The following is a 27,129-nucleotide window of genomic DNA, read 5'->3' on the forward strand; positions in this document are numbered from 1 at the left end:
CTGCTATACCTGGCTTCTGGCTCCAGCATACCAGGCACAGCAGCGCTGGTCCGTTTCTCAGCTCCCCCAAGGTGCAGGATCCTGGGAACCAGGCAGCAGGGTGAGTGCATTCAGTGGTGGGGTTGGGCACAGAACGCTGGGCTGAGGAAGCTGTGGGATAGGTTCCCACAATGCAATGCTGCAACAGTTGATGTTTGGCCACTCTAGTGTGGCAGCACTAACTCGACTCTGTGTGGATTTTGTAAGTGAGGGTACTCAAAATTGAATTTATAAAACCCAGAGCTATAAAATCGAATTTAGTAAAATCAAATTTATTTGGTAGTGTAGATGTAGCCTAAGATTGTCCTGTCCTGAAAACATTTTGTTTTCAGCTGCTTGTATCTGCAAAATTTGAATCACTTGGGCTGAAATTCTCCATACCAGGTACCTAGCTTAGGCTGATTTTTTTTCTTTTTTTTCCGTTTGAGCCAAAAAGATTCAGCCGTTTCTAAGAACAAGGCTAGGGAAAAATACCCATGCTAAAAATATTCTTGTGACCTTTTCTTTGAAATACTCTTAGTCAGTGGTTCCTAACCTGGTATCTGTGGATCCCTAGAGGCCTGTGGGGGTATTGCAGGGGGTCTGTGAAGAAAAAGGTAAGAACAATCATAGAAAATAAGTTTTAAATAAATTGTAAAGTGACAATCAGTAATTTGCAATCGAAATTTTGTGATCTCAGACATAAGTACCGTAGTCCCTCGAGTTATGTGAGAGTTGCATTCCCACTCACTGTCACATAACTCGAATTTTGCATAAGTTGGGGGGTGGCTTTTTTCCCCAGAGGAACTCATGTTCTGCAGCCGGGGAAGCAGCAGGAGCATCTGGGGCTCCTTTAGAAAGGTAAATCCTAGGCTGGGAGGACAGTTGGGGAGGGTTAAGTCTGGCAGTGGGTTGGGGCCGTGGGAGGGGGCAGGGGGGTTAAGCCTGGGCAGGGTTAGTGCTGCAGAGGGGCGGGGGAGGTGGAGTTGAGCTGGGAACCTGTGAGGGGTTGAGCTGGAGCTGTGCAGGGGGGTGGGGGTGAGGTGGGGTGTGACCCGGGTTGTGGGGGGTTTGACCCAGGACTGCATGGGGGGATTGAACTGGGCCCCGGGGCGTTGAGCCAGGCCCGGGGCGAGCGGGAGTTTGCATTGCACTTATCTTCCATTAATGCGAGCTAAGCGCAACTTGAAATCACACATTTTGAGGGATTACTGTACTCATAATTTTAAAACTTAATTGTTTACATTTCATTGTTCATTTAATGATGTCCACGTAGCAGCTAGAATTGGCTTTGATGGGTGTCCGCAAATGGTTTGAGGTGGTGATTGGGGGCTTGTACCAGTGAGAAGGTTGGGAACCACGGCTCTAGGTTCCCATGCTTTGGAGCAGGAACATAAAATTTCCCAAGGTGAGTGTATGTGCAAGGGTGGGGAAGCCTCAGGTCTTTCGATCAGGGATTTACTTTTGCTCTCCTTGTAAAAATCTGCTCAAATTTAGTCAGTTTACGAACTTCTGAAAAAAAACCTGTCGTTTGTACATCTAAGAAGAGAAGTCTGTTGAGGAGCCAGAGTCTGGGCTGTCATAAAAGAAAAAAAGTCACACCGCTAAGTCATGCAGCTATACTGGCATTCAGCTGGGTCCTCGATCGTGTACAACTGGATGTTTTGTAATCAGTTGTTTGACCTGCACTGCAAATTAATTAAGAAGCTGGGGGGGGATTGTGGATTTACTTTTTCTTCTTTCAGTGCTTGTTCATGTCAATTCCAATCAAGTGTGTGTGTGTGTGCATGGCAGCCAGAAGATACTCAGCTGGATGGACCTTTGGTCTGACCTAGTAGGGCCATTGTTATGTTCCTTCTTATTGCTGGTGACGGTTAGCTGGACTTTCCCCTTGCTCTTGCATCAAGCACAATTCAGCGATCTGTATAATTATTCGTTAGTCTTAGTGATAAGTGACTAGTAGCTACTTAGTTCTTAATTTTGGGGGGGGGGGGAGGGGTTCCCTCCAGTACAGTCTTGGCCCTGTGGAATACCATGATCTCCAGGCTTCAAGCCTGTGAAGCCTATGGCAAGGCCACAAGCAGTCCTCATACTTCATGTCTGAGGTGTTTGCGGGAGAGCCATCCAACAGACTGCTGCAGAGTCTTCAGGGGGGTTTTACCCAGGACATTACAAGATAGCGGTCAGTGCCTGAAACTACTTTTAATGAGAGCTGCACTCTGTCCCTATTCTGACATTCTGGGTCAGGTGGACCTTGCCCCAAGTACATCTTCCACCACAGAGTGCTGCGGCACCATCAGCATGAACAGCTCCTCGTACAGGAAGTGCACTCACTCCTACTATCTCTGGGAGTAGTGGAGGAGGTTCCTTGTTAGCTGAAGGGAAAGAGCTTCTGTCTCCAGTATTTCTTAATGTCGGACACTGAAGCTAGGCTGAGGGCCATTGTAGACCTGCAAGAGCTCAACAAGTTCATGAAGAAACTCAAGTTCTGAATGGCCTTGTGTCCTCCACCATCTCTTCCTGGGATCCAGGGGATTTGGTATTCCACCCTTGGCTTAAGGGATGTGTACTTTCATGTAAGCTGGGTCTACACGTGAGTGGCTTTTTGAAAGGGCAAAAATTGAAGCTTAGCGGTTGAAATAGCGGCCGTCGAAAGGGAGCACCTGATGCCATTAGTGGATTGGCATTTTGATCCGCTCTTTCGAAGTGCTGCCACGGTCTTTCGAAAGAGAGCGTCCACATGGCTCCAAGCCGTCTTTAGAAAGAAGGGAGGCAGGAAACACTGCGAACGGGGTCCCATGGCTGACAAGCCCTTCCAGGCCGCAGCCAGCTGCCTCCTTCAAAGGGCCCCTCCCTTCACTCTCCACTCCTCACAAGCCAAGTGCTGCCCAGACTTTCCCAGCCCAGCAGAGCCCACTCGTGCCAACGATGGAGGCACAGTGACAGCTCCTTCAGGAGGATACCCTCATTATGGACGCCTTGCTGGCAGTGCTGTGCACCATCGCCACAGCTGTACCCGACCTCATAGGGTTGCTGGGTGGTCCCCCTGGGGCTGTAGGGTGCCCCCCCCCGGGTGCCTCGAAACTTCTGGACCCACCCCGGCATCACTGACTGGTGGGAGCGCCTGGTGCTGGGGGAATGGGGTGAGGAAAGGTGGCTGCGGAACTTCCTCATGTCGAGGCAGACCTTCGAGATCTGCCTCTGGCTCACCCCCGCACTCCAGCACCAAGACACCTGCATGCAGCCAGCCCTCACCCTGGAGAAACGGGTTGTGATCGCCATCTGGAAGCTGGCCACCTCGGATTCCTACCGCTCCGTGGGACAACAGTTTGGGGTGGGCAAGGCCACCGCTGGGGCTGTACTTATGGAGGTGAGGTGGGGCTGGGTCACGCGTCCCCCACAGGTGGGTGGGGGGGCTGGGGTGAGGCGAACCCACCCCTGCAAGGGTCCGGATGGGAGGGGGGCAGGGGGCTGGACAGGGTGGGGTCTGGATGGGAGGGGGGCAGAATCAGCCTGAGGCGGTGGGGAAATGGCCGCCACACCTGCACTAGAACATGTGTTCCCCTCCCCCGCCCCAGGTCATCAGAGCCATTAATGCGATGCTGCTCCATAGGGTCTTCCACCTGGGGGATCTGGACAACACCATTGCCGGTTTCCAGGACCTGGGCTTTCTGAACTGCATCGGCGCTTTGGATGGCACACACATCCCCATCTGCGCCCCTCCACACAGTGCCGGCCAGTATGTCAACAGGAAGGGCTGCCATTCAGAGGTGCTCCAGGCCCTGGTGGATGTGAGGGGCTGGTTCACCGACATCTATGTGGGCTGGGCCGGCTGCACCCACGATTCCTGGGTCTTCTGGAACTCCAGCCTCTGCCGGCGCATGGGGGCCAGCACGTTCATCCCCCAGCAGGAGATCCCGGTAGTGGAGGATGTCACCATGCTGCTCTGCGTGGTGGCAGATGGGGCGTACCCCCTGCATTCGTGGCTCATGAGGCCGTACACGGGACACCTTGACCCCACTTGGGAGGTATTCAGTCAGCGCCTCAACCACGCCCGTGATGTTGTGGAGTGGGTCTTCGGGTGCCTAAAGGGGCAGTGGAGGTGCCTCCACATGTGGATGGAGGTCGGGGTCCTGAATGTGGCCCAGGTGGTGGGTACCTGTTGTGTCCTCCACAATGTTGTGGAGGGCAAGGGGGATGCCTATGTCCCCGGGGGGTGGGGCCCTCCAGCTGGCGCCAGCTATAAGCAGCCGGGCACCGCCCCCATCTGCCAGTCCTACTAGGATGGCCACCGCAAACGGGAGGCCCTCAGGCAGGCCTTTGCTGTCGGCCACCTCTGACCCGAATGCACACCCACATCCCATGCACATCTGCCACCCACTGTCCCCCGCCAGCCCCACCAGCACTGCACCCACACATCCACCACCCACCATCCCCTGAGGAGCACAGCACAGAGTGGTGATCATTTAAATAAACGTTTATCTAGACTATTCTCCTTAACTATGTACAGGGGGTGGAACCTAACCTGGAGAGGGGCAGGGGGAACCTAACTTGGAGGCGGGGGTGGGGTGCGCATTCTGGGGCAGGGGTGGTGGGCCACGAGCCCCTTCGGCCCCTGGAACCCCTACCTCCCTGGGTGCGGGGTCCCTGGTGCGGAGGAGAGGGTGTGGGCAGCACTGGCAGGTAGGGACAGAGCATGCAGGCTCAGTGGGGGCAGCAGGGGCAGCCGGTGGGGGGGGCCAGGAAGTGGGCAACGTTGGCTGCATGGTCCCGGAGCATGTGGCCAATGCCCTCCAGCGTGGTCAGCAGCCTCTCCCATGCTGCCCTCCGCCACTCCATCTCTGCCTCGGCGAGCCTCAGGTGCTGTCTGGCACTGACTGGCTGACACCCCTGTGCAGCTTGTGGTGCTGTCCACTGAAGGTGGGTGCTGGGCATCTCTGGTGGGCCGCTGCAGGGTGCCACATACCATAGGGGGGCTGGCCTGTGTGGCCCGGAACAAACAGTCCTGTGTGCGGGTGACTAGCCGTTGCATCACCCCCACCCTGTGGATCAAGTGTGCACCCCTCCATGTACATACCGGAGGGTCCCTCGGTGACGTTCGGCGATGTCCAGCTCCTGGTCTCCTGACTGGAGGAGCGGGAGAGGATTACGATGGTGAAGTCCCCCTCCTCAGTTGACCACTCGGTTCCCTTGCCCTACTGGGTCCCTGGTCCAGGCTGCTCCTCCTTCTCCGGCTGCAGCTCCTTGGTGGATGTGTCCAGGAACGCTGGGGGTGGGGAGCTGTCCCAGGGCCCCAGGATGCCCTGGATATCCCAGAAGAAGGGGCATGTGGCTGGAACAGTCCCAGAGCGGCCAGCCTGTTCTCTGGCCCAGGCATAGCCCCTCTGCAGCTCCTTTACCTTGGAGCGTGCCTGTTCCGCAGTACGCTCCGGGTGGCCCCTGGTCTGGAGGCCCTGAGCCAGGTGGCTGAAGGCAGCAGCAGCTTTGCACCTCTTGACCCCCATCTCGTGCAGGATCTCCTCCTCCTTTCGCAGGCCGAGGAGGTCCCGCAGCTCCCGCTCCACCCTTTTTTCATTCCCCCTGGGAGCCCTGCGGGGGCTCAGAGGTGGGGGCCGTGGGGCTTGTGTGGGGCCTGGTTGCTGGCCATGGCTGCAGCACTGGAGAGTGGGGCTGGAGCGCATCCAGAGACTGCTCCTAGTATGCTCTCAGCTTCCTGCCGCGGGTTTCCTGTGTGCGTGCAGCTTTAAGGCAGCCGGGGCAGGGACCACAGAGCCCCGCGTTCCAGCGGAGCAGCGCCATGGTGGACCCATATTCCTGTATTTCCAAAAAGCGGACTGTGGAGCATCTACATGTGTACTCTTCCGATTTAGTATTTTGAAAGGGGCTGATCTTCCTCATCTGGGATCGGGGTTCAGATTTTGACATCTGTGCCCCATTTTTTTGATTTCCTTTTGAAAGACGGTGTTACATGTCTGGACACTCCTCTCACTCTTTCGAAAGAGGCCTGCTTATTTCAATGTTTTGTGCATGTGTAGACACAGCTGTAGGGATTACTCTGTTCCATGGAAGGTACCTCAGGCTTGTATTGAGCCTTGTGTGAACCTGTCAGTGGCACCTTCTGTGTTTTACCAAGTGCATGGCAGTTGTAGCCATTTTCCTATCCAGGCAATAGAAAAAGGTGTTGTGATACTAATCAAGGGCTGCTCCAGAACTCAAATGGCGGTACAGGTAGACTTCAGAACGACATTCAGTGAACTGGGTGGAAATTCACTGCATGTGGGGAAATTGACTCTGTCTCATCTTCAGCAAATAGAATTCATAGTGGTGGTACAAGCCAGGACATATTTAATCGATACAAGGTTTTGGTCCCTGGGTGACATCATTTGAAGACTCAGACAGTTCCCCACCATTACAGCAAAGACATCCCTGAAATTTCTAGGACACATGGCTGCTTGTACCTATGTGGTGCAACACACCAGACTCAGACAGCAGGAAGCCCTGTCTTGGCTAGCCAGAGTATATTGGCCAGCTTGGGACAGTTTGAACAAAGTTGCGACTCTGTCTTGCCCAGTCCTTGACTCCCTCCAGTGGTGGTTCAACCCACAGGTAGTGTGTGCTGGGGTTCCCCTTCACCTCACCATCGTCATCCCTTTCACCAAAGACAGCCATGTCAGCCTTGGGCTGAGGAGCACATCTGGGAGACCTCATGACACAAGGCCTCTTATGGAACTTGCTCTCCATATCAATATTAGAGAGTCAAGAGCAGTCTGCCTAGCAGGCCAGACTTTCCAAGCCCACTTGACGAGGAGATTTGTATCAGGTATGACAGACAACACCACCGTGTTGTTTTATATTAACAGACAGTAAGGTGCATACTTCTTTCTCCTGTGCCAAGAAGCTCTCTGGTTGTGGGACTGTTGTGTAGAACATTCAATACACCTGCAAGCATCATACCTTCCTGGAGTGCAAAACAGTTTGGCAGACTATATCAGCAGGTCTTTCCACGGCAATGAGTGGTCCTTACACCACGTCTTGCAGCAGTGGGGCTTTCCCCAGACAGACCTCTTTGCTACACAATGCTATGAGAAGTGCCAGCAGTTTTGCTCCTTCCTGAATCACAGCCTGGACCCCATTGTGGACCCATTCCTTCTGCTGTAGGACAGTCATGTACTATATGCATTTTTTCCCATCCCTCTTGTCCACAAGTTGTTCCTCAAGATTCGGTGGGATCAAGCTTCGGTGCTATTGATAGCGCCAGCTTGTCCCCACCAATGCAGATATATATCCCTGGTGGAAATGTCGATGGAAACTCCTGTCATCTTGCTATTGTTCCTGAATTCTGGAACTTAGGCTTGGGAATCAAGTGATTGGATTGCACATAAACAAGTACTCAAAGAAGAAAAAATGGTTACTCACTGTCACCACCTTGTAATTCTTGTTTTTATAGATGTGTTGTTTGTGTTCATTGCAGTACCCACCCTTGCCTGTGTTGGAATAGCCAGCTTTGCCCCCCTCAGAAAAAAGTGGGGAACTGAGGGGGTGGAAGATTGGGAGGGCCCTTTACTGAGCGGTATGCAGGTGCCACTTCAGGAGGCTCCTGGACCAACCTGACGGATTCTGCTAGGGGACAAATCTTCTAGCTGCGTTGGACATGACCTCGCTCACTTTCACTGAGCTGAGGCAGGGAGCGGGGGTACATGAGAGGGAGGGCTGAAATGAGGGATGGGGCCAGAAATGAGGGGTTCAAAATGTGGGGGTGGCAACTCTCATTGGCTGGCAACCAATTAACAAAATGTATTCTGGACTGGGGCAAGGGTCAGGCTATAGGCTCTATAATGAGGACAGGGATGAGGAGGTTTGGAGGCAGGACCTCTCAAAATGACACTTTTTAAGATATCTGAATTTGAGGACCTACTAATAGTCATTATTTTTAACCTTTTGGTTCTTTTAACGTTGGAGTGTTTGGCAGACTAGTATGATTTTTATTAAATGCAAGCTTGAATTCTGAATGTTAAGATCTGTGTAGATTCCATTTGTGGCTTAAAAATAGCAGCCATAGTCATTTCAGGTTTTCTCTGTCTGTCTGTTCTCTTCTACTAATTTGACCTCCACTACCTGACCACCTCACAAAATTTAATGTATAAGGAAGTAGTAGTCTGCTAAATTTATAGATGGAGAACAAAGACTAAGTGACTTCTTCAAGGTTATACCTGTGGTCTTCAGCAGACCACGAAATTGAACCTGAGTGTCCCAAGTCCTAGCCAGGTGGTGCCTTAACCACCTCCTCCTCCTCCTCCTTTTTCTTCTTTTGTTTCCATTTTAAAAGTTAAAATTTGAAGTAAATTTTAGTCAGCTATTGGTAGTTATTGGGGCTTTGATTCAAGACAGTGTTTACACAAGTACTTATATTCCATTGAAAGCTTTGCCTGAATTACTTGTGTGACCACTTCCTAGCTGTATAATGCAGAGGATGGTGTTTATTCAAATAGGTGATCTATTAAGAGAAGAAGAATGGTCTTGTGGTTAAGAGACTCAAGTGGGACTCAGGAGGAATGCCGTTTTGGAGCATATAATTTAATCTTTCTGGTCCTTAGTTCCTGGTCTATAAAAATTGAGATGATAATACTTAATTTCTCTCACCCTGTTTTTGTTTTGCCTACTTGGATTGTACATTCTTTGGAACACTGACTTTATTATACCTTCATTCACGACCTAGCCAAACAGGACCTTAATCTCAGTTCTGGCTTTTAAATGCTGCCTTAGGACAATTAATTATGATAAACAAGGCTTATATTTTTATTGTTCCATATAAAAACATTATTACTTAAACCGAATATCGAAACTGGTGGAATACAGATTGGGAGACTTGTGGGTTTTCCAGTTGTGGCGAATCCAGGACAATCCTTCAGTAGAGGTTTTAGTGATTTCTTGCAATAAATATTAATTCTGGATAAAATGGGTATAATATAATTTGTTTGAGTTTTTCAGTTTCTTGAACTAGATGTCTCCAATGGGTGAGCAAATATAAACAAGAGTAAATAAATGCAAACCTTCTCTTGTGTTACAAGAAGCATACTCTTACTGCTCTTATTTTTGGAGTCTGTCACTACTGTACAGCAGAAATACATAGTTTCCTACATTACTAACAATGGTTCCAGGAATACCCTACAGCTGATATGCCCCATCAATGTCTGGTTGGCTTGTCTAGATAATATTCTATTTGCACTACTTCATGTAGTGCTGAGACAGAAGATCCTGAGTACTAAGAATCTGTAAATATACCAAATGAATTCTTTCCTAGTGGTTTGATTTGTAGGAACAAACTAGAATTGGATTTATGTAGTAATGCATATAAAATACTAAGCAGGCTTTCCCAGGAGTTCCTTGCGCTCCTGAACAGCTGCTGCTCACAACAGGTGCATTTTCACAGCACTGGCGGATGCAACCTTCCGGGAAGATGTGAAACTCTACCAGTGTTTTCTTAGCATAGATTGTGCCAGGGTCTGCTCGTTAACCAATTTAATACATGGTTAAGTCTTTTACATGTGAGCTCTTTTCTTTACTAAGGGCCCATTTATGTAAAATGCTAAGGGTCTCCTGAGAGGTGCTGAGCACCCTCAGTTCCCATCAAAAAGTCAAAAGCATGATTGGGCCTTGTATTTAACTACAGCAAAGGAAGTACCTCATTCCCCTTATGTCTTTGGCTTCATCATTACCTGACTTATTAAACGTTAAGGTATTTTGTATTACAGCTGACATAAATCTAGTGGTTTCATCTGCATCCTGCAGGCATTACTAACGTGCATCTTGTTCTTGTGCTTTTGCGATCAGATCAAGTAATTCTACAGAAGTTAAATGACTTCCTTGTCTGTCTCTGCACACTAACCACTGTATTTGCAGGGTCCCCTGGGGAGTTAGTGATACTATTCCCATTCAATTTCATGGTAGTGATGAGTGATTGTGACTGTGCAGCTCTCAAGATTTTAGTTTGAGTTGTGGACACCAAATTTATCTTCAGGTATCCACAGTTATTTCTCAGAAAAGCTATTGAGCTTGAATATTGTTGCTTTTAAAAAACAACTTAAACAAAACTTAACTTAGGTTAAGGGACAGACTCATCTCTGTGAACATGCTGAGTGTGTGTGTATGTGAAAATGTCTGAGAGAAACTTATCAACACAAATATCGTAAGACCATGTATGTATGGAAACGTAGGCTGTTGTAACTAGTTCTGTGGGAGGGGTTCCTTCCAGCTGTAAACTTTCTCCCCTGTGCACCCAAAGGGCGTTGTCTCATGTTTTGATGATCTGGCAGAAGACCACCCTGGGGTCTCCCAAGAGGTTTATGGTTGACATAACTACCATCTGCTCAAAAAGGAAGCACTGCCAACTTGCCTCTCCTATAAAAGATTTGTCAGTGGAGAGAGAATAAATGGCTTAAGAACTTGTTTTATTGCAAAGGGCTAGGATGTAATGGAGAAACGGAGCTGGGAGGGTAGAAATTGGGAAGCGTATGAGGTAAACTACTTGGAAAGGCCATTCTTTTTGTAATTTTTTCAGGTCAAGAAGTACACTTTTTTGTGTGGGTATTGGAATTAGTGGTGAACTAAGTGGTTGAAATACTAAACTGCTGAGATAACCCTGGCTAAATTTATGCATTGTGCAAGTTATTTTTTGTGCCTCTGCTTTTATTGAGATGAAGGAAGGCAGGGAACGTACTTTCTGTAGGAGCAACACACGCATAATGTGGAGAAGAGAGAAATACTAATTTCTTCTTCCACTTTGCTTCTTTGGGAGCATTTGTGACAACCGAAGAAGCCTATTGGGATCAAGTACTAAACAGACTTGGTGACTTGACTAATGGTATCAATAATGTTGCTCCTTGCCCCCTTCTGGTTTGAGCATAAGTACCTAGCCAGCCTACCTCCCATCCATCTTTACGCTTAGGCTATGTCCTGAGGGATAGAAAGGGTATGTTTTTCAAATGTGTTGTCTTAACATGATGAAAAAGCCCATTAAGACTCAGGCTAATTCTTTTGCTGGCTATGTTATAGCTTGGGTTGGGTGGAAAGTCAACTGAGCATATTAAGCTCACTCTACTGAGCTAGCAGAACTAACAGGCACCTTTTGCCTATCAAGATAAGGACCATAATGATGAACTTGAGCACCTGCTGCCCAAGAACTGGTGCACTTCACAGCATAAGGTGCTCCAAAAGGTACAACTACATGGGGCCACTCAGGAAAGCTAAAGTGACACAACCACAGGTGACAAGAAAAAAGCAGTCCTGTAGCACCTTAAAAACTAACAAATTTATTTACTAGGTAATGAGCTATTGTGGGTAAGACCCACTTCTTCAGATTTTCAGATTTACCTTAAAGACTAGCATATTTATTTGTGTGAAATCCATAAAATAAAGTGCATGAAGCTTGTGCACGTATGCCTCCTGGGAAGAGGATCAACTAATGTGATCTAAGCTTATTTGATTCCTGAATGAGAGTCTGGCAGAGTCAGGTGGGGGGATTAGCACACTTAAATTTACACCCCTTGACACCAAACCCTTAATTGAGTCAGTGTAGCTGTCCTGAGTGTCCTTGTCCAGATAAGTCCAAAGAGCGTGTGTCAGATCTCCTGCGCTGTTAAGATATTAAGGTAGGTTATTAAACCTTATGCTTCAGTGTTTAGGCCTGGGGTGTCCAACCAGTAGAGTGAACTAGCCACATTATTCTGAAAACATAGATAATTTTGTGAGACTCTACGAACATATCAGTTCTTGTCTTTTAATGCCAATGGAATGCTGCAACATTGGTTTTAATCAACAGAAATTATCATAGCAGAGGGGTCACATGAATGGAGAGTGGCTGTAGAATTCAGAGAGATATTTTAAAATTTTTTAATTACTTTAAATTTTAGAATTTTTTAATCTTTTTTTAATTTGCTGAATTTTTTTCTATTTACACTTTTTTTTGAATGAGACAATTTTTGAACTTTTATTGTTCAGGCCAAGTAGCCACACTCAACTGGCCAGCATGTAGCTAATGGTTAGTGCGTTGGACAGTGGGTTTAGGCAAATGTCCAAAGTACTTCCTGTTGGCCACTGACAGAGATAACGTCTTAGACTAGATGGACCGGAGGTCTGATCCACTATGACAGTTCCTATGTTCCTGTGGAGAGACATTGGTCACAATATGTGGATCACAGGAGAAACAATACAGAACAGGCCAGCACAGAGACAGCTCAGCCCTGAATGTGTTATTCAAGTAAGGAATGGTGCACCAAAGGTTGCCACAGAAGGAAAGAAAGTAAAGCGTCAATGGGTGCATTGAGGGAAGGATGATTATAATGGACCCCACTTGTAAGACCCACCTCAGCAGTCAACTTTCCTGTACCCCACAACAATAAATGCCCCAACCAGACAGCGTCCTAGATGCTGAAATATTCCTTCCTCCCTCTGGGCTAATCTTGTTCCCAAAACACACAGAATACTTCCCTAGGTGCCAGACCCTTCCAAATGCACTCTACCGGTGTCCCCTCAATGAGACTAAATGTATGTGCTAGATAAAATAGTCTGATCACCCTCCTGCTTAATATATAGTCATTCACACTTGCCCATATATTATTTAAGTGATAATAAATATTGTGGAGAAGTTCAGCCCCCTTTATTCCTAGAGGTTTTCAACCTTTATCTTTCTGAGCCCCGCCCCCCCTGCCCCGCCTCCCGCTTTAACAATTCCGCACGCCCCTGTGCTGCAGTAACTAACTGCATATACTAGCCAGGGTTAGAGGGGCCCTGTGAAGCTACATCTCTCAGTCCTTGGTAGAGGGGCTCAGGGTCCCTGGGTTTGGCTTTCTGCCCTGGGCCTCAGCAAATCTAATACTGGTCCTGCTTTGTGGATCCCCTAAAACCTGCTCACAGTCCTCCTGAGGGCCCTGGGCCCCTGCTTGAAAAGCACTGCTCCGTAACCTTGCTGATCATCTTCTCTGCTGCAACTGAGTTTTGAATAGGTAATTAACAGCATCTGTAGCAAAAAGATTTTAACTATGGAAGACCATTGCTAAAAGTGTGCTCGCACACACCCACAAACACACACATACAGGTTCATGGTCTTCAGTACTCTGCATCCTGCTCCAGAAAAGAAAGGAAGCAGCTTCATAAAATGCTGCTAATTTTACTGTGGTTGTGAATAGACGACTTGAAATCCTGAAGTGTTTTCCTTTTGACTGCAATTCTGTTATTGTACTGCTGCCCCCAGCTCTACTATATACGGCTTTTGAAATGTAAATCATATCATGTTGCCAGCAATGCATATGACATCCTCAGCAGTGTTTCTCTTTGCACTTGAAAGTGCTGTGTAGTCACACTTTGCATCTCAGCAAAATCACAATATTTGTCTTCTGAAGATCACCTCTAATGTGTACAATCAATCCCTAATAATGGGTTTTGGGAGTACTTTTTGGCTCCCTGGAGTCTATTAAGTTTAATGTTGCTACAGGTCATCAGGAAACATAATCTCTTCTTTTTTAATTTCTCAGTGAGTGTGCCTAAGTGGAGAGAGAAGCACAAGCGAGACGACAAGCGAACATCACAAGTGGCTAAGTCCTGGAAAAGAAAAGATGCTGAGTGAACAGTGGATTAGAACTAAATTTTAAAAAGGAAATAAAATCTTGGTGTGACAGTTGTCTTCACTTTCACATTCATCATGGCCCAAATCCTTTGGCTGGACGGCTGAAGTGAACGTCATACGCTTGCTGTTTGGGCTCAGTGTGCATCCCTTTGTACCTACGGCTCAAAGAACCTGGGAGCAGGTGGGAATTGGATGATGCCGAATGCTGGAATGGGGAGAGGTATGGACAGTGACAAGCTAAGATGGAAGTGACTTGACAATTTCAAGCCTCATAGTTGCCTCTCGTAAGGACAGGTTAAGATTGGAATCACAAGCTTTGCTGGGAGAGCAGTATGCAGGAAGCTGGTTTTCAGGCCACAAATGCTTTCACAGGTAAGGGCCTTTGTCGCTCTCATTAAACTAGTCATTTGTGGGTCATTTACTGTTATCTGGGAGAGTAAGTGGCATGATAGGTGGCAGTAGACAGCACCTGTAGTTTCTCACTTTTGTGAACATTGCATTCACAAGAATAAATAGTTCAGCTTTGGAAAGCTAACGGAGACTAACTCAGGTTTTGTTTCAGTTATTGCAAGTGCCCTGAAATTAAGGGCTATATGTCTTTGGAAGGGAGTTCCCAGAGTTTGGCCTCAAGTGAGACCTGAAGAAGTGGCTCTGTCCCACGTAAGCTCATCACGTAATATATTTGGTTTGTTAGTCTTTAAAGTGCAACAGGACTGCTAGTTTGTTTTGTTAGAATACGGACAAACGGAGCTACCTCTCTGTCACTATTTGGCTTTCAGGGTGGGGCCACCTAAATTGCATAAAATGTAGCAGATTTTAGTTACTCTTATTTTTAATATAGAATGAGATCTGAAGGGACAATGTGGCTTATCTCAAGCAGAGACACTCCATATTGGATTTTGTAGTCTCCATTGGCTTTATCTCCATATACAAGTGGTGTCCATGGTCTGAATTTAACTTATTGGTTCATGTCTATTTTCCTGTGGGTGTGTTAGAAACAACATAAGGAAGCAAATGAGGCTGTACCTTTCTGCTCAAGAATTCTTCTAGTGAAAATTCCATTAGTGATTCCATTATAATCTCTTTGTATTTCTCTTGTGGCAGACCAGAAGTTGCAGCTGGAAAATACCTGCTGGAGGGTGAACATTTTGGGTGCTGGAGGAGCTCCTTTTCGTTCCCCTCCTAAGTTCCCAGAAGGTGCAGACCTGCAGGCTGGATAGGCAGCTGGGGTTTGTTAGGAGTCAGCCAGCAACTGCTTGCAATCAAGCACCTGCTACCAATTAAGGCCTTCAGGCTCCCTATAAGAGGCTTTGCTCAGGTGGGAGGGGGAGAGAGCGGTGTCCTGAGAGAAGGGCGGAGCAGGACAGGCCCAAGTGGAGCTGAGTGATGCCATCCACTAGGTACCAGAGGGAAGTGGTGGGTGCAGATGCCCCGGGAAAGGTCTCTGCTGTGGGGCAAGGGCAAAAGCCCCGCTAGCTGCCTCCCTTCCTAGGGTCTCTGGGCTGGAGTCCAGGGCAGTGGGTGGGACGGGACTCCCCCCACCCTACCCCTGGAGGGGTACCCAACTCAGGCCAAACCAGGGAGGCCCGAGACCAGTGGAGAGGGTCTTACTGCACCCCCCACTCAAGACTGAAAATGGCTCGGTAAAGGGAGACCCTTGCCTTTGGGAAGCCCCAGGGCAACAAAGGGGCCTCTCTGCTTCTCTGAGGCAGACAAGGAGCCACCCAGAAGTGTAGGACCCCTAAGGAACAGGTGAGAGGGGTCTGTTACACTCTCTAGATTTCAGTGGGTGTAGGGTGCGTGCGTGCGCCCACGTGCAATGGACTGTGTTGCTTTGTTCCCAAGCGAACTGAGAACCTGCAGGATCTGGTTGAAAATTCAACAGGAATTTGCGTCCTTAAAATAATTTAAATGGTGGTTAGTACCACAGCACAAATTAACTACAGGGTGCGAATCCTGCATTCTTCCCATCATTAAATAAAGAGACAAATTAATGTTTTGTTTTATTTTTTCATTTGGATACCCAGGAAAAAAAGATTCACTGTTTCAGAGCTGCTTTCAGCAACGTTCCCAGCTGGACTTGTAGCTGTCAATGGGATAGAAAAGCAAACCTTTTCCAGGGGCAGAATCCCAGTTGCACCATCCAGTGGCAGCTTCTTCATCACAGACATTCCTCCTGCTTTTTGGCTGCCAGAATTTGAAAGTAACCCCTAAATCCAGTTATCTTTACATTGAAGAAATATGACTAGTGAACTCGGACTTAAGGCTTTCTGTAAATGAGCTTATGTTGTCACTTAGCGGGCATGCAATGTACATGCCTATCTCATAAGGGATTGGCCATTGTTCCTCAAAACAAAACAATGCTCGCAGGGAGCTACTGTCACATAAAGACATCATAGTGAAGAGTTATTAAAGGGTTTAAATGATGAATGTAACATCCTGTTTGATTATTTACTGATTAACCAGGGAAGGGAGAGGACTGGGGAGGGTTACTTCGGCCCAGTTGGGCTGGAGCCCTGCCTTGAACAAGGGCTGCTCCAGCTGGGCTGGGGAGCCCACGCTTGTGGCGTGCCAGAGACCAGGGTTGCTCTGGCCTGGCTGGAGTGTCCTTGCCAGTGGCACTGCTGTGTCAGAGGGGCACTTTAGTGTGGCTGGAGCAGCCTCCATCTGCAGCAAGCCAGCCCTGGCATGCTGTGGGATGGTGGTGCTCCTGCCAGGCTGCAGCAGTCCCACTGCAGATGGGGGCTGTTCTCACCTGGCTGGAGCAACCCTCTACCTGTGGTGAGCAGGGGAGCTGCTCCCGCGTCTACTGGTTAACCATAACCAGTAAGCCTCATCTGTTTAGGGTAAGACTTACTAGTTTACTGGTTAAACTTGAACATCCCCAGTTTATAGGTAAGTTTATGGGTGTACATTCGTACATTGCACTCTCAGGTGACTTGAAGAGGAACCAAGGTAAGAACCAATCCCTCTATGTAAGGATAAGGGGAAAAGCATGTTTTCTTTGAACAAGTTTCGAGCTGGATTTGATTTCTTGAGGAGCACTCTTCTTCGAGTGCTTGCTCACGCTGATTCCATTCCAGGTGTGTGCATGACCCGTATGCACAGTCACTCGATATTTTTGCCTTATTGGTATCGTACAAGGGGATATTAGGTGCCACAGACCCTACACCCTCTCAGTGTCTTCTTACTGCTCATGATAGTTGGTCGTAGTGCCTTGTCTTGTACAGCAAGAGTGGTAGTAGTTCTTTATAGTGGTTCTTTCTGTCTTCTTGGTATGGAGCTTGCAGGTATTTAGCCATTACGTTAAATGTTGGGTTAATTTAGTGCTCAGAATTCCAGCTGGAGTTTTGCCAAGAGTAGGCCAGGCCGTGTTCCCCTGGCTTCAAACCCTGCTCCTCATGCAACAGCCCAATACCTATTGGTAAACCCTACAACAGCTGTTGGAAGTGTGTGGAGTAGTTCCCTAGAAAGGACACATACCGAATCTGTAATAACTTTTGCCCTAAAACCTAAAAGGAGTAGGATATCTGCTTGAGGGCCCTCATCACAGAGGCTGCACTTTGTCCTGCATCAGAATCCTCCCGCTTGGCCCCTGCAGCTAGCCCCTCTGTGTCAGTGCAGAGCACAATGCCAGCACTGGGCTCCTTCCCACGGGTGCCTAAGAAGCAGCAAAAGAAGAAAGTCCCCTACCCCCAACACCAGAGGAGAAAAGGGCTTTAGGCAATGGTCTTGGGTCAGGCTGTGTGTCTGCCCCAGGGCTTCATGTAATACTGCTGCGGAGAGACCCCTGACCCCAGCCATGGATCTGTTTCTGACTCCTGAGAGTGACAGGGGCTATGGCTTCTCCTAGGGCCCCTGTTGCCCAAAGCCCAACCGGCATCAGGTGTCAGACTCAGCTAGGAGGTGCCTAATACCTAAGGACAAGTCGGTCATGGGACCTCCTGTGTGGCAGTGAAGCATCGTCATTCGCCAGACGGCATATGTAGAGTCCCATCTCCATGGCCAAGGGCTGTGGCACTGCACTCTCACTCTCTGGTCAGAAGACATAGGTCCCTGGAGCCGAGGCATTGGTCCCCAAGCCCCAGGAAAGCTTCCCACCAAAGATCACTGCAGTGCAAGTCAGCCTTGCCTAGACAGTCTCCCAGACAGTGGTCCCAGCTAGGTCAGGATTGCTTCCTATCACAGCACTAGTTTCCACCTTCCCAGTACTGCTTGCTGGGCTGGCACTGATCTTTGCCTTATCTCACCAGTTGTAGACCAGGGTCAGTTAGCAGGTTCAGATCTTTGCAACTCTGACATAGTCGCCAGAAGGGCAACAGTCTGGATCAAACTGGGAAGTCAGCCCTACGCCCAGGAGGGGTGGTTCTCTGCTGGCGCGTGAGACTGATGCGTCATCTACAGCAGTGGCATGGCAGCAGTGACAGTAGCCTGCCTCGTGGCCATAGTAGAACCCATGGAGTGTGCCTCTGGTGCTAGTATCATGTTCCCACTGGCTCCCTTGAGCAAGCCATCTCTGATAGTCAGAACGCAGTACTGAATCCAATGCAGGGGCAGTGCAGCTGGTTCCAATGCCTAAGGAGCTATCCCTGGAGAAGGAAGATGAGCCCACTGTGCTGCTGGCTGTGCAAATGTCCTCTCCAGATGAAGTGGTGGCCTGTCTCTCCCAGATGGGCATCCCCCCCCCAGCAAACTTCATGGAACACCAGGACCTCCTCAAAAAGGTGGCTGCCACTTTAAACTTAAAAAATGAGGTGTTTGCAGGGGAGTCCTAGTGTTTAATATTATATCTGCCTCCACCCTGGCCAGGGTTGTGCTGCCCGTCCACCCATGGCATCCTTAAATTGTCAAATTCTGTGTCAAGCCACCTGTTCCCTTCCTCCTATTTCTAAGAAGACAGAAAAGAAGTATGACGTCCCTGCAGAAGAGTTTGAACATTTGTAGACACCCTCCAGTGGCGGTACTGGTCATGCCCACTGTTAACGAAAGGAACAGGCAGAGCCGATTCAGTGACATGACAAAAAACAAAGACACCAAGAGATTAGATTTGTTTTGCTGAAAAATTTATTAAAAAGCCAGCTTGAAATTTTGGTCACGTAACCACCAGGTCCAGGTACAGTTTTAATTGTGGGACATCCTTTGCAAATTCAAGGAGGCTCTCTCTCAAGACTGAGCCCAGGAGTTCACCATTTTAGTGGAAGAAGGCAGAGCAGAGGTGAGAGTGGCCCTCCAGTTGGCCCGGGAAGCTATGGACTCAGCAGTTAGGGTGGTCACCTCTGCCATGAGCATGAAGTGAAGCTCATGGTTGCAGTTCTTCAGGTTATGCCAGGAAATGCCTTTAGAAATACCCCCTTTGAGGGGGGAAGGTCTCTTTTCCATGCTCAAGGACACAAGGCTCTATGACCTGAAAGACTCGCGTGCCATTCTCCGCTCCTTGGGCCTTCATACCCACAGCAGGCTAGGAAGCCATTCTGTTTTCCGCTTCCTCAGTCTAGTTCCTGGGGTACTCCCCAGCTGAGCACCTGTAGGAGAAAGGAGAGACAAGGGGCCTTGGAGGCAACACCCATCATCTTCCTGTGCATCTGCTCAACCTGGCCAGTCAAGGAACCCAGGATGCCAGAAGCGGGCATTTTGAGGGTGCATGAAAGAACTGTATCCCAATCACTTCACAGGATCCACATTCCCTCACATCCCTCAGCTGTCTGCTCTCCCTCTGGTTGGCCTGGTCATAGCTGATCTCAGGTGGTTGGGTGTTCGATTTAATGTTTTCAGTATCTGCTCAAAGAATTTCTTCTCAGGGCACTGCTTGCATTTACTGCTGCTATGGTCAAGCAAAGGAGCCACAGATGGTGATCATAACTATCTATTCAACCAGGCATAAACCTCTTCAGCAGCTTCCCCAGACTAAGTGCCTATGCAGGACATCTGTAGGGCAGCCACATGGTCATCCATCCACATGTCCATGTTCCGTTATGCAGTTACCCAGCAGGCCTGGGACGATGCTGGCGTTGGTTGAGCAGTGCTGCAAGCCACAAGACTGAACTCAATGCCCACCTCCAAGGATAGTGCTTTTGAGTCACCTAGAATGGACCTGAAATGAGCAAGCAGGAAAAGAACTAAAAATGATTAACTACCTTTTCATAACTGTTGCTCTTTGAGAAGTGCTCCTCATCTCCATTACCCACCTTCCTACCCCTCTGGAGTTGATGGCACGAAGGAATGGAGAGGGTGTACGGTTGGCAGCACCTCAAATACCAATGCATGATGCAGTTCTTAGGGGGGTGCTGGAGCCGACCCTATGGATACGGTTAAGGCAAAAATCTCTGACAACTGCACACGTGGGTGTACACACACCTAGAATGGAATGGACATGGGCAACACATCTCGAAGAACAACGGTTAAAAAAAGCTTAGATCGTTGGTTTTTCCTCATGTTTTTTCAGTACAATATCTAGAGATGAACAATGTCATTCAGTGGGCAGCTTGTGAGTTAATTGTATTGTAGGGGAGCGTTCCTTAGAGAAATTCCCAGGAATGCATTTTAAGACATTTTTATTTTAATTTCACAGTTGTAATCAAAATGTAATGTTAGCTATGTCCTGTTGTTCCCACAGCCCACACTTACTTCAGTTATGGGAGTGGTGGTTTAGCTTCACATTCAAAGTAATGCGATGATATCCCAGAGTTATGTAGTGAGCGGGGAGGGTGTGAGCAGATGAAAAAGACAGCTATTTGACTCATTAGCATTTATATGTACAGCAAAAAACGTTGAAATCTGTGTCAATGTTGAGCATAGTAGAAGGAAGTGAGAACAATTTTAGCTACGAGGAGACCAATCACTTTGATTTTACAACTGAATTTAGGGTGGATGAAAGGAAGCTTGGAAGAGAGCATGCTTCTGTTTATCCATTTTGGTACAAGGTGGCTCACCAGCTCAGCCATGGTATTTAACCTTGATCCTGGAAGGCCTATTGTTAACGCTAAGAAGGTAGTTCTGTCCAGGCTTCATGCTGGGACACCTGGCCAGGTTGCCAAACTGTAACCTATTATTTGTTTGGTGATGTGATCACTTGTCCCCAAGAAAGTGACTGAAATCATTAAATCATTTCACACAGATCACCCAACAGCATCTGCCAGTAACAGCTTTTTGTCTGTACTGACTACAAACTGATTTTAATGGGTGACTTAGAGGTGACAGGCTCAGAATCCCACTACTAATTCCCTGAATTATCTACTCCTTCAGCTCTTGGTATGAAATGCAATATGCTCTCCATTACCATTGCTCTCTCATCTACTCAATAAAGATGATAAGACATAGATTCAGTTAATTGGATTGTCACTATATGATTCACAATTTTTACTAGAGCAGTATTTAGTTGTGTGCTTTGCCCTCCCCGCTGTCATTCTATGATTTTGTAGAATGCAGAGTTTTCATTGCAACTTTCTTTATGTATGATATTCTCTGTGTCGTATACACAGTGAGGGCTTGTCTCTACTGTGGGGAAGATCGACTCACTCAGGGTCAGTCTTCCAAAGTTCAGTTTCGCACATCAGGTAGAGATGCGCAAAATCAAACTGTCTGGGGTCGGCAGTTGACTTCTGTACTCGCTACGGCGAGGAATAAGGGAGGTTACTGGGAGAGTTTCTCCTGTTGACTTCCCTCTGAATAGCCAGCTCCCAGGGCAACAGGCCTCTCTGCCCTCCCTACATCAGTGGGCCTAGAGATATTCAAATTCAGTAAATCAGAACTTTTCCAATCATGTGTTGCATGAGCCATCTTAGATAAAGTATTTCTCAGTTATGACATTCACATATAAGTATATTTTCATAAAGCACATGGAATGGCCCATCACATGGGTGTTCCATTGAGGTCTTCCCACTTCATCCCATTGAGGGCACCTCTTTTATCTTGTTGTTTTGACCATGCCTATCGCTTTATGCTCATGGGTGAAGGTTCCAATTCTCCTTTTTCTTACCTGTACTTCTCCATCCCATAATTTTGGGATGTTCCACTTTCCATAGGTTGGTCTCCTAGTTCACCTTTTTCTTATTAGCATCTTATTAATATTTAAATCAATTTGTTTCCAGGACAACCTGTGCTCAGAACAGAACTTACCATGATGTTGTAATCAGGTGTCTTATTCCGTAACATCACCTACTGGCACATCCTTTGTAATAATCTTGTGCCTTTATGGGCACACGGGGTGAGTGTAATAATCTTGTGCCTTTATAGGCACATGGGGTCAGTCTTAGGTCACCCACTCATATCAGATCTCCTTAACCTTGAGGCCTAGTGTGGCTAAACTGAAATCTTGTAGGTTTCAGCCTGTAGGTCTTGCATTACTGACGTTTTACTTATATACCTAACACACTCCTAAATACTTGTCAACCTTACACTCCTTATTTATTCATGTCACATCAATTATATATGACATAACATATGAGTTTACCATGACAAGAACACACTTCAGGGATAAAATGAACAGTCTCCCCATCTGTGAATTTTCAAGATTAGTGTGTCACAGGCAAATTTTTCCTTGCCTCTGAATTCTGTAGACATACCTATTATGGTTTGTTCACCCAGATCACATGCTGCTATAGTTATTGAATATTTGATTCATACAGGTTTGGCCTCCCTGGTCTGGCATATTTGGGACTTTGAGTGGTCCTTGGCCAGGAATTCTGACAGACGAGGGGCAGGTAGATGCTCCCCTGCTGGCTTACCACTCCTGGGCTCCCCTCCTGGCTGCCACCTCTGGCTTCCTGGCCTCCACAGCTTCCTGAACATAGGATGCTGGCTTCCCAGCCACAGGCTGCCAGCCCCAGCCCCAGCTGCCCTCTCCATGCCCAGATCACACCTGGGACAATCTGCAGGTTGCTGGCTCCCTGGCTGTAGCCACGGGGGCTCCCAGCAGCCAGTCTCCCAGCTTGTCCTCTTCCCCCACTCCAGCCACTGGGGCTCTGTGCTCCAGTATATACCACAGATGTTGCCAGACAAGAGAGACCCAGATTTCAGCCTCTGGATGTGTTTTACATTTAGCTCTGATAATATTCTCTGCAGTTCAGTATGCAGAAGAATACATTATCTCTGTACCAAGAGCTGATAATCTAAGTATATTGCATTCAGTAAGATTGAGAAAAATTTCGTGAAATTATATTAGTTTAAATATGGTAACATGTACTTTACAGGCCTATTTCTCAGGCTTAAATACTTTAAAAGAATTGCTGTCATTACAGATAAGAAAGCTGCTCATAGAGCTATTTAGCAACGACAGTGCCATATGATAGTGATAATTGCCAATTAGAGCATTGTTAAATTTAAATCTATCCACTGTGGAATCTTTTAATCAATTACTGAACAAGTATTGTCTTTAGTTAGTTAAGCTGTGTTTTCCATATACAAGTAGGCAGGCATTTTACACATTTGGAGAATTTTGTATCTTCAGTAGACCCCTTTATGGATTTTGAGTCAAACAGCAGAATGTGTCCTGAATACTTATTTGCCAAGAGGGGCCATTATGATTATCTAATCTGACTTGTATAAATAACACAGACCATAGAACTTCCTCAAAATAATTCCCAGGGCATATCTTTCAGAAAGACACCCAATCATGACGTCAGAATTGTTAGCAGTATAAAGAACCCACAATGACCCTTTTAAAATTGTTCCAAGGGTTAATTACTTTCACTGTACAAAATCAATGCCTTAGTTCCATTGTGAATTTGTCTAGCTTCAGTTTTCAGCCATTGAATCATATTATACCTGTCTCTGCTCCACTGAAGAGCACATTCAATATATTTCACTTTTTTAATCACAATAAAGCGTGGATTTGCTTGAGTGAGCGTAATGAATGTCGTGTTATTCAAGTAAAACTCAAAAAAGTAAGAGACACTTGAAAATGAGAATTGACTGCAAAAGTGCTATTATAGCTGTGGTTTCTCCCTAATTAAAACTTAATTATTCATTTTATAAGGAAAGACAAGATGGGATATGAAAGTCCAGCTGTGTTCTTGCTGGTTCATGCATCATCACTAATGATGATGATTTTGCATTTTGAATGTAGCAATTCATTTGATAATGCATGAGCCAGAAGAGAAGAGGTTGCATATTGGCCCTGAGTGGCTGACAGGAGTAATAATCAGTTACACTTAGTTTTGTCAGTAAAGCAAGCGGATAATACACAGGAAACAGCTCTGTTGTGCAAGAAGATGGTATTTGAAGATGTCCGTGCTCTGACACTACCCACATTTAGTTCATCCTCAAATTTTAGAGTTGAACAGTGCTCAGGAGCCACTGAGTAAGGAATGTCTTCTGCTCCTAAATACCTGCTTTTTTACAATTAATCCATCTTTCCCCCAGAAGTGAGAGAGAGAGATTGAGAGAGAGAGAGCAGCACTCCCTAACCTGGCTCTGGCAGGGGGCCTTGGAGCCACAGCCTGGCCCTGGTAAGAGCCAGGAGGGAAGTGTTGGGAGCTGTGGTAGGCCTTCCACCTGCTTGTGGTGCAGGGGGCCTGAGAACCTCCAGCCCATGTTGCTGCCCTCAAGACACTCTGCCCACCTGAGGCAAGTGGAGGGTCTGCGATTCCATAGCTCCTCACAGCTGTCCGTGTGGCTCTTATGGTGGCCTGGCTGCTGCTCTCAGGCCCTCCCCACCCAGCCAGAGGCAGGCTGGGGAGACCTGCTTGGGCAGCTGTGGGAGCCAGCATGTACTCATGGATCCTTCTCCTGTGGGACAGAGGCCAGCAGCTGTCCTCAGCACCTCCCCACAGCTCTCCCAGGATGGGGGTGGCCCACTGTGGCTCCCCAGTGAGACTCAGCACTCGTCTGGCTAGGTGTGGGACTGTGGAGAGAAAATGAGGGGATGGAAGTGGGGTCCAAAACAACATGTGCTGGGTCATCATCTGAGACTGCTATACCAGGAAGTATATGGCAGAATGCAGGTAAACAGAGCCAGAGACATACAGTTCTTCCCAGAGCCATCCTGTTCATCCTCTGTAGCTGCTCTAGAACACAGGCGCTGCATTTTTGGGGGCCCTGAGGTGCTGCTCCAGCTGTCCTACAGATGGGAGAGATGGGGGCTTACCTGGCGTCCCCACCCCAGCCATCCTGCTCGTTCTGTGGCAGAAGGACTTCTCTCCTCTCCTCCTCCTCCTCCGTGCATAGGTGGCAGGAGCTCAGCAGCCTTCTCTGGTCTCCACTGCCCTTCTGGCCCACTGTGCCCAATTTCTCCTCAGCGGTGGCACGTGGAGGGCCTCAGTGCCAGGGCACTCTGCTTTCCACCCCGCAGAGAAGTGGGGCCCAGCAGCAGGCCCAGAGGATAGCACGGTGGGATGGAGCAGAGTAGAGCTCTTCTCTGGCTCCTGCCACGTGCGTGGTGAGTGGGGAAGGGCAGTGGCGACCCCTGCTCCTGCAGCACAAGGCCCCATAATCCAGCGGGCAGCACTGCTTGAGGGAGGGGTGGACTTGTGGTGTGGGTGAAGAATGGGCTGGGTCTGCGGCATGACTGGGGTGTGGGGGGGTTGTCCCAGGCCCTGTGCCTGGGGTACTGGGGGACTTGCCACAGGCCCGTCCTCGGGATGTTCCTGGTTCTTCCCCAAGTAGTTCTGTCACAAATTTAATTAATGAATTATTTTTTAGTAAGTGTCATCAACATGGAGTAGTGTCTGAAGCATGAAGGGGCATATGAATATTTTACATATCCGGCACGTTAGTACCCGGCATTGGTGGCTACAGAAATGCCGTGAAATCACATAGGCATGGGAAGTAAGTGTGGGAAGGGGTGCTGCAGCACTGCCAGGTTCTCCACTCAGCTTCCCTAAGTCCAAGAGCCAGCTCTGTTGCTCACCTGCGGCCAGCTACATTGCCAGCCCGCCTCCGGATACGCTGCCAAACTGCTGCTGTCCTCACCAGCCCAAGGTCCAGGACGCCAGGGAGTCTCTCTGGGGTACCGCTGATCTGATTGGCTGTGTCGCTCCCTAGGGTCCTACTGTCCCACGGACTCTGCAGCCCGCTGTCCCCATGACCCAGGCTGCTGGCTCTGGAGGCTCCAGTGCTGCTAGGAGTCACCTAGAAGGCTAAGGGATTCTAGAGGAGTCACCAAGAGGGCTCTGCAGACTCCTCCAGCTGTGGCTAGAAATGCCAACTCTCCTGGACTGGATTGACTGGATGCATTTGGGACAATGGCATCCTGTCTGTCCAGTCTGAGAGAGCGGGCAACCCCCAGTGTGACGACAGCCTGGAACACGAACAGCTGTATATGTGGGGAAGGGTGGGGGGGCCCAGCTGAGAACTGCCTCCCTAAAAGTGGTTCCAGCACCACTGTGCAAACTCCTCTTCTCAATTTCTGATGACAGTGTAAATCAGAAATGGGATGCATTAGCTCCTGTAAATGTAAACAAACTTGTTTGTCTTAGCGATTGGCTAGACAACAAAGTAGGACTGGATGGACTTGTATGCGCTAACGTTTTACATTTGAATAATTTGTTTTTGAGTGCAAGTATGTAACAAAAAGTCTACACGTTTAAGTTGCGCTTTCAGGGTAGATAGATTGCGCTATAGTACTTGTAGATGGTCAATTGCAAAATATGTCTTGTTTGGCATTTTTACAGAGTAAATATTTGTGATAAAATAATAGTATAAAGTGATCAGTGTACCTGTTGATTTCACTTACAACACAAAATACGATATATTTGAAAACGTAGAAAAAACACCCAAAATAATTAATAAATTTCAGTTGGTAATCTATTGTGTCACAGTGTGATTAAAACTGCCATGAATTGTGGTTAATTTGTGAGTTAATTGCATGAGTTAACTGCAGCTAATTGACAGCCCTAATGTTAATAACAAGTATGGTCCAGCAGAGCTACACTACACCTGAGCTCTCTGCACTGCAGCTCCATAAGTACATGGTGAAAATTACAGTAGCTTCCTTGCTTCTCCAGCTTCTGACTGGGCCAAGCAGTTAAAGATCAAGAAGTTCCTACCATCTCTCTGCAGCTATGCTAAATACCTGAACATGCAAGTTTGCTATGAGACTCAGTCAGTATAACACTGCCATAGTAACAGGTAGCAATTGTCTAACTAAAATGAGAGCAAAAATAAATCAAGGTGAGCAGACATTTGTACAAGAACTGAGAAACATAAGAGATGCGAGAACTGGCCACTGACTATTTGATTCTGAACTTGTTCTCACTTGGCCCTAATATTTTCTACTGAGTTTTGAATTCTCTTTGGAGGAAGAGAGCCCTTTTTTTGGTTCCTGTTTCCCACACTACACTCCATTTTGATTTAAGGGTGGGAATAGAGGGAGCGTTGTTAAATAAAGAGGGATTTCAAATTGTAAAGGTGTCTCTACCAAGAAGAAAATCCTTCCTTGCAGCCAACACAGTATTGGTACAAAGCAGTATCTTCAGGCAGAGCTTCTGAGTGACAGTACCTGTTGACAGCTGGTGAAACAGGGAAGCTCCATGTTAGCTGGTTTCTGATGACTC

At 47.7% G+C, this 27,129-nt stretch overlaps 1 protein-coding gene across 4 annotated transcripts in view; it reads left to right on the forward strand.

The window, feature by feature from the left end:
• LDLRAD4 (low density lipoprotein receptor class A domain containing 4) overlaps positions 1-27,129 on the forward strand; it is a 386,231-nt gene that overhangs the window by 118,351 nt on the left and 240,751 nt on the right. For all 4 annotated transcript variants that reach the window (XM_074987501.1, XM_074987502.1, XM_074987503.1 and 1 more), the window contains exon 2: positions 13,548-14,011. In XM_074987501.1, the coding sequence (XP_074843602.1) occupies positions 13,972-14,011 (40 nt within the window). In that variant the 5' untranslated portion in view covers positions 13,548-13,971. The remainder of the gene's footprint in view (positions 1-13,547; positions 14,012-27,129) is intronic.

The sequence above is a fragment of the Carettochelys insculpta genome, chromosome 2, assembly GCF_033958435.1.
Source record: "Carettochelys insculpta isolate YL-2023 chromosome 2, ASM3395843v1, whole genome shotgun sequence".
NCBI classification, from domain to species: domain Eukaryota; kingdom Metazoa; phylum Chordata; order Testudines; family Carettochelyidae; genus Carettochelys; species Carettochelys insculpta.